Genomic DNA, 7608 nt, shown 5'->3' on the forward strand with positions numbered 1-7608 from the left:
ACCCTCTTGACCCTGCTCACTTGGCTGATCCCAAGTACAACTCTCTCTCTGAGGCCTCCCGTGCCCAAGAAATTTTCTCCTTGGTACACAAGCGTGCCATCAATACTCTTTCCTTTGTTCGTCCTGTTTCTGTTGCTGCCGTCGGTCGCTCCTTCGTTGAGAAGGGGTGGATCGATGAATCTGATCTTCAGTCTGCTCTCCGTGTTGCTCGTCGTCGCCTTGCTGAGGTTAGTCCCAAGAAGGCTACCTTTATGTTCCGTGGTGTTCCCTCTTCGTCTGAAGAAAGTGACTCTTCTGCTTCCGAGGCTGAAGATATGGATCTTTAATGACTCCATCTTCTCACCTCATCTAAGTATACCCCCACCTTCCGTTCCTTCTTCTTATATTCATAATGATGCTACTACTAACCCAGTCCTTTCCTTTAATATAGCGTTATGGAATGCAAATGGTCTTCGTGCCACCACCGTCCATGATGTCTTATCTCATTCTCTTTGCTCTGATGTCCTCTTTATCACTGAATCCTGGCTTACTTCTGGTCTCCTGCCTACAAACTGGTCTCAATATCACTTGTATGGTAAACCCGTTGCTAATGCTAATGGTCGTGGTTCTGCAGGTATCTGTTGCCTTGTCTCTCCTTCTTGTCCCTTTCCTGTCCATCAACTTCCGTCCTATAATGCCCATACTTTGTCCATGAAAATTGGTAAAGTCACTGTTCATTGTCTCTATCTTCCACCCAGTCTCCTAATGAACTGGTGTTCTCCGTTCTTAACTCTCTCCTTTCTCCTCTGATACCGTTCTCTGTGGTGACTTCAATGCTCGTCTTGGTGCTCTCACAGGTGATCTGGTGGTCAATCCCCGTGGTCGGTCTCTCTTGCCTTGGCTTGAAGAACGTTCCCTCCGGGTCCTTAACTCTGAACTTGCTCATGGTGTTGCTACCTTTACAACGTTTCGGCGTAATGTAGAGGTTAGTAGCATTATTGACCTGTTCATCACCAACATTCCTGCCTCTGGTATGGTCTCTCCTTCTCTGGTGGTTGAGTCTGACTTGTCCCTTGGTTCTGACCATCGTCTGATGTTTCTTTCCTTTGGGTACATTCCTCCTCTCCACTCTGCTCCTTCTTCTGGTGTCTTGGCCCCTCGTCGATTGTGGAATCTTTCCCGGTTGAATGAAGTGGATCCCTTGCTCCTGTATCAATCTCGTTTCCGGTCTCTTGTGGCTCCTTTACAGGTTACCCTTGATGGCTTGGTTTCTTCTCCTCCTGGTGTTCGTCCGCCGATAGACTCGCTCAATGATTCCCTCAACGAGTGTTTCTATCGTGCTCTTGATGACTCCATTGGTCAAAAGGCTGCTCGTCCTGGTCACTGGCATAAGTACTGGACTGCTGATCTTGAGGCTGCTGCTCGTGAGCGAGATAGGCGTTACCGTATGTGGCGTCACTCCGTAGGAGTTGACAAAGCTTACTGGTGGACCCTATACCAAGATGCTCATCGTTCCTTTCGTCGTTCTGTTGCTGCTGCTAAGCGTCTCTCTTGGAAGAACTTTTGTGCTTCTCTTGAAAAGAACTTTCCAAGGCTACTGCTACCATGGCTCGGCTCAAGCGTCGTAAACTAGTCTCTGCCTCATATACCCACCCTGATGGTCCACAGTCAGCAGTTAACACTATGGCTGCCCATCTGGCGAAGGTGTATGATGGTTCTCTTCTCTCTTCTGCGGATCGTCCGGCTGCTCCTCCTGACTTCTCGGGTATGGCTCCGTTCGTTTCTGGCTCTTCTCCTTTGGTCCCTGATTCTGATCTTGGTATCTTTTCTGTCCCTACTCTACTTAGGCTGATCAAGCAACTACCTAACCGTAAGGCACCTGGTCGCGATCACCTGAAAGCAGAAATGCTGAAGGCCGTGGCTAAGGACCTGGCTCCGGTGTTGTCTTCTTTGTTCCAGATCTGTTATCAGTGGTGCTACACTCCTGCCGTGTGGCGTCAAGCCCAGGTGTTCCCTATCCATAAGAAAGGTGATCCCTTGGATCCGTCCAACTACCGTCCTATCTCTCTGACCTCGGTGATGCGCAAACTCTTTGAGTTCTGTCTTGCTCCCGTTCTCTTGTCTCAATCTCCCCTCTGGACGTCGCACAGGGTGGTTTCCGTCCTCAACGTAGTCCTCTCGACCAGGCCCTCTGCTTGCATGACCTAATGCATGACTACTTTCTCTCTCATCACCATTACCCTGTTGTGGCCTTTCTGGATATCAAAGCTGCCTATGATACTGTCGACAGACGCGTTATATGGCATGCTCTCTCTCGTTCTTCTCTCTCTCGCCCGATTCTAGGTTTACTGATTCACCTCTTTGATGATGTCCAAGTCTCGGTGCTGATCTCTAACCATTCCTCTCCTTTCTTTCGGCCAGTCACTGGTGTCCTCCAAGGTTCCGTGCTGAGTCCTCATCTGTACTCTTTGTACATTAACTCTCTCCCTTCTCTTCTTCGGTCTGTTGCTTCTGCCAGTACTACTTCGGTTTGTCCTCCTGGTATGCCCCGCTCTAGTCCACTCCCGGTCAACTGCCTTCTGTTTGCTGATGATGTTGCTATCTTTGGTTCGTCGCACGAAGTGCAAAGGATGTTGGATCTAGCTGCTTCTCACTCTTTCTCTCTTGGCTACCGTTGGAATCCTTCCAAGTGTGCTGTGCTTAATGCTCCTTCAGTTACCTCTTCCACCTCGTTCAACTTTCGGTTGCGTCTTTACGGCGAGCCTCTTCCGACTGTTGACGAGTTTGTTTATCTTGGTGTCCCGTTCCGTGGTAAAGGTCTCTATGGTCCTGGTATCCTAGCTTTGCGGTCCTCTGGTGCTGTCAAGACTATGGCTCTGCTAAACTCGGTCGGTGTCAACTGTAATGGTTTCTCTCTTCTCCTTTCCTCGCGGCTGTATACTTGCTTCATTCGGCCCAAACTTGAGTATGGCCTGGCCATCTCTCGTTTGACATCTTCGGATGTAAAAGCCTTTGACAAGTTGCAAAATAAGTTGGTTGGTATGTTCTTGGGTAGCTCCTGGGTCAATGTTGCTAAGCACATTACCTGTATCCTTCCGTTCCATCACCGGTATAAGGTCCTGATGACTCGCTACGTTCTTCGGTCTCGGTCTCTTGCGGATGACTGCTTGGTTGTTCTCTTACGAGACAGCCTGCGTTACTCTCGCTTGGTGAAGTATCTCTCTGAGAACTCGCTATACCGTTCGCTCCCAGATCCTCTGCCTGTATCCTCCTCCGCTCTCAAGGCTCTCTTTGACTCCCATTGGCAAGAACAGTTTGATCGTCAAATGTCAGCTGCTTCCACCTCTGGTAAGTTCGTCCTCCTCCGTGCTTGTCGTCCTTCTGTGTCACAACCGGATCCCATCCTATACCTCCCCATGTCTCGTACTGCCCGTAGTCGACTGGTTCGCTGGCGTCTCGGTCGCTTTACGAACATGGATGAAGAGTGTCCTTGTTCTTCTGGTGCTAGGCTCACCCGTGATCACATCTTGGTCTGTCGTGCTGTTGATTCCTCCTTGGTCTCTCAGTTGCCTGTCTCTCCTCCTGGTGTCAACCGGATTGATCATGCTCTTAACTGTCTCCCTCTTGCTGCTTCTTCTGGCCCTCCTCCTTTCTGGTCGGCTTTACTTTCTCTGCTGTACGTGGTTGATACTCTAAGTCACCCGTCAGCCCATATTGCTCCTGATCCCGATCCTGGTGATTCATGGTTGTCTGTTTCTTGTTCTCGTCGCTGATGAAATGTTTCTTTTTGTTTTCTAATTGCGTCTCCACGGTGGTAAGTGCGTATCAAAGTTCCCATCCGTTGGTTGTACCTTTAGATCATCAAGTATACAAATTAGTCTGTTGATTCTCTTTTCCCTTTTCCCTTCTTCTTTTTTCCCCTTGTTCGTTTTCTCAGGGGTTTTTTATACTTTTTCCTTTGTATATATTGTTTGTTTTTATATATAATTTGCTCATGTAATTTGGCTAATGCTCTATAGAGTGCCCATATAATTACTTATAAATAAAATATAATCTTTAACCTGAGCTACATCCCCCCTTTCTTTCCGCTATTTATTTTTTTGGTTGTTTTTAAACCCAGATTAATAAAAAGTCGATTTTCAACACGTTATTTCTCGACAACTAGAAGTCATCCATCGCTCAAACTAGCACCATTCGAAAGATATTTAAAAGGTTCACCTACTGAATTTTTTTTATTTCGATCCGACCACTTTTTGTTCACTTTTTTCACATTCATTTCTCGACATTTACGTTATTTTTCTCTTTGACGCGTAATATCTCGAGAACTAGACATCGCACAAGCCACATCTTTGCAAATTTAAAAAGCTTGAATTTTTCTGCATCATATATATCAATTTCAAGTCAATCGGTTAACATCTGCCCATTTCTTAATTTTAATTATTGGAATTGCGTAATCACCATTAGACGAAATGAGCATGAACACTAATGTTGACATCTCATCCATCATGAATCAAATTGCTGTACTAACAGCAAGGGTAAGTGAGCATGACAAACTTATGGAACGTTTCGCTGCTATGGAGGAGCAAATTTCCTCATTAAAGAGCAAGAATCAAGACCTAGAGCGTGAAAATGCTGCCCTCCGTGCCCGCCTGGCTGAAGCCTCGGTCAGTCCCGCTGCCCCCACTGGAGCCCCCGCTGGAGCCCCCGCTGGAGTCCCTGCCGCCCCTGCCGCCTTGCCTGCCGCCCAAGGTACTGCTGCCTCTATGTGGAGTACTGTTGCCGCCCGTGCCCCAAAGGCCCCAAAGAGTTCTCCAAAGACTCCTAAGGTTAAGAAGGCGTCACCTAAGCACCGTGAAGCTATTGTACGTGGCTTCAATGAAGTCACAGGTCCTACTGGGTACACAACTGTGTACATTAACCGCTCCCGCCGATTCACCAAGACTGAAGTAAGGCGTAATCTCCGTCTCCTCGGCGCCGAACCTCGCCGTATCATTGACGTCTCGTTCCCTGCCCGCAACATAATTGGCTTGTTGATCCATAGGGGTTTCCAAGAAGAGTTTGAGCAACTCTTGTCCACTGCCAAGGTCTCCGTCATCAAAACTTTGATCCTTTGGACCCTGTTCATGTTGCTGACCCAAAGTACAAGTCTTTGGATGTCTCTCTCGTTCGGACGTTGCTCTTCGCCTCCAGAACCAACGTTCTATCTTGTCTCTTCAGTACTTGGCTAAGTACCGTGCCCCTTGTTTGCTCCCGTTGCTCGTGAGTACCTGAATCAGGTTGGATCTCTGAAGAGGACTTACCTTCTTGGCTCCCCGTAATGCTCTTGCTTCCTGGGATGATGTGGATTCCTTTTCTGTCTCTTCTCTTGCTGCTGGTCCTACTGACACCGAAATGCTCGAGGATTATTAATGAGTGCGTCAACCACTCCTCTTAATAATGCCTTTCCTGACTCCTCTCCTTTTCTTGTCTCCCATTCCTCTCCTTTGTCTCCTTCTCTCTCTTCTTCCGCCTCCTCCTCCATCCCACTCACTATCGGCCTGTGGAACGCTCGCGGTCTTCGGGAATCAACGATAGATGATGTCCTCCGTTTCTGTCAGTCCTTTTCTGTGGTGTTTATCACTGAAACTTGGCTTCTCCCTCCTTGTCGTCTCCCAACAACTTGGCAACAATTCCATCTTCCTGGTGTCCCAGTCTCTGGTGATTATCGTGGCTCTCAAGGTATCTGTTGTCTTGTTAATCCTTCTTGTCCTCTTCCCGCATTTGAAGTACCTCTCCCTGGTAATCAGTTCGCACTTGGTATTCAACTTGGTCGCCATTTGCGTCTGATTTGCTTGTATCTCCCGCCTGACCAGCCTACAATGAGATGTTCGGATGTGTCTTCAGTGCTTTCTTCTCTTCCTCTGTCCCATGATACCATCATATGTGGTGATCTCAATGCCCGTCTTGGTGATATTACTGGTGACTCTGGTTCTAACTCTCGTGGTGCCACGGTTCTTGACTGGTGCATGGATAACAACTTGTCCATCTTGAATCGACACTTGTCCTTTGGTGTGCCCACTCTTGTTGACTTTCGTCGTGGTCGTCCTGTTAGTAGTATAGTAGACTACTTTATCACTAACTTGGTGCCCTATGATGCTTCTCTCCCTTCTGCTTCTTTAACGGTGGCTTCAGATCTGTCTTTGGGCTCTGACCATAAGCTTATGTCTCTATCCTTTGAGTACTGTCCTCCTCAAGCCTCTGTGGTTCATCCCTCCCCTACTACCTCTTCTGCTTCTTTGTCAAGCTTTCGTCGCTGCTGGAATCTGTCCCGGTTAAAAGAACCTGATGTCTGTGATCTCTTCTATCACAAGTTTGCTTCTTTAGCCTTTTCTTTAGTCCAAGATCTTCGTGCTCTTGTGTCCTCTCCTCCCCGTTCTCGCCCAGATATTGATGCCATCAATCAACGGCTCAATGATGCCATTTACACGGCTCTGGATCAATCAGTTGGTGCTCGTGCTCAACGGCCGGCCCATTGGAAGAAGTTCTGGACTCCTGACCTCCAAGAAGCTGCTGATCGTCGTGAACGGTATTATCGTCGGTGGAAACACTCTCGTAGTGCCATGGACAAGATCTACTGGTGGAATATGCATGTTGAAGCTCATGCAAAGTTTAAGCAAGACCTTCGTCGGGCTAAACAAGTCTCTTGGCGTGCTTTCTGTGACTCCCTCGAGAAAGATGACTTTGGTACCGTGGTCCTTCCTAAGGTAAAGCGGATCAAATCTCGTAGGCAACGACAATCTGGCTTTGTCCATCCGGATGGTGACTCGGCAGGTGCAATCGCTTTGCGGGACCACCTTGCTTCTGTTTACTCTGGTTCGTCCCTTCCTTCTGTTCGTCCTCCTACTCTTGAGGTTAGTCCTGACTCTCTTCCCTTTTCTGTCTCTTTACCCTCTTGTGGTAACTCTGGCTCCTCTCCTGGTGATCTTATGGCTATTGATGACGATGGTTTCTCTGAGGTCATTCGTGTTGACAACATCATTAGTCACATTAAGTGTCTACCTCGTAGAAAAGCTCCTGGTTCTGACCATCTGCGTGCTGAGATGCTGATACCCATCAAGAAGCCTCTTGCAAAGGTTCTCTCTCCTCTCTTCGCTCTCTGCTACCAGTGGTCTTATACCCCTCTTCTTTGGCGTGAGGCTCAAGTGGTGCCTATTCACAAGAAAGGTGATCCTTCTGTCCCGTCCAACTTCAGACCAATCTCACTTACTTCTATCGTTCGTAAGTTGTTTGAAATGTGTCTTGCTCCTTTTCTTTCTCTTGTCTCTCCTCCTTTGGACGTAGCTCAAGGTGGTTTCCGACCGCAACGAAGTGCTCTGGATCAGGCCCTCTGCTTGCATGACCTTATGAAGGAGTACTTTCGTGTGCATCATCACTGGCCTGTAGTTGCTTTCTTGGATATCAAGGCTGCTTATGACACTGTGGATCGAAGAGTGATTTGGAATTCTCTTTTGTCTGTTTCTGCTCCTGTTGGTCTTGTCTCGTTACTTGCCAATATGTTTGACGATGTCTCCATTTCTGTATTGCTTCGTAATACTGTTTCTCCTCCCTTTTGGCCATCTACTGGTGTGCTTCAAGGTTCAGTCTTGAGTC

The 7608-nt window shown here is 47.8% G+C and overlaps 3 protein-coding genes across 3 annotated transcripts; all 3 read left to right on the forward strand.

Annotated features, from left to right (window-relative positions):
- BX663DRAFT_547158 (uncharacterized protein) lies at nucleotides 1-3752 on the forward strand (the record flags this gene model as incomplete). Its single annotated transcript, XM_051530993.1, has 5 exons — nucleotides 1-285; nucleotides 431-613; nucleotides 837-1424; nucleotides 1562-2008; nucleotides 2695-3752. Exons 1-5 carry the CDS (start codon nucleotides 252-254, stop codon nucleotides 3750-3752), a joined length of 2310 nt encoding a protein of 769 aa, XP_051377431.1. The 5' UTR covers nucleotides 1-251.
- Nucleotides 3753-4448: 696 nt separating this feature from the next.
- Nucleotides 4449-5284, forward strand: BX663DRAFT_585927 (uncharacterized protein; the record flags this gene model as incomplete). The annotated part of the gene is made up of 1 exon (XM_051532243.1): nucleotides 4449-5284. One exon carries the CDS (start codon nucleotides 4449-4451, stop codon nucleotides 5205-5207), a length of 759 nt encoding a protein of 252 aa, XP_051377432.1. The 3' UTR covers nucleotides 5208-5284.
- Nucleotides 5285-5711: 427 nt separating this feature from the next.
- Nucleotides 5712-7135, forward strand: BX663DRAFT_585936 (uncharacterized protein; the record flags this gene model as incomplete). The annotated part of the gene is made up of 1 exon (XM_051532244.1): nucleotides 5712-7135. A coding segment is annotated over one exon (1424 nt), but the record flags the coding sequence as incomplete, so codon positions are not given.
- Between the last annotated feature and the right edge of the window lie 473 nt (nucleotides 7136-7608).

This window comes from Cokeromyces recurvatus (assembly GCF_025118155.1).
Source record: "Cokeromyces recurvatus strain NRRL 2243 chromosome Unknown BX663scaffold_66, whole genome shotgun sequence".
Taxonomy (NCBI): domain Eukaryota; kingdom Fungi; phylum Mucoromycota; class Mucoromycetes; order Mucorales; family Mucoraceae; genus Cokeromyces; species Cokeromyces recurvatus.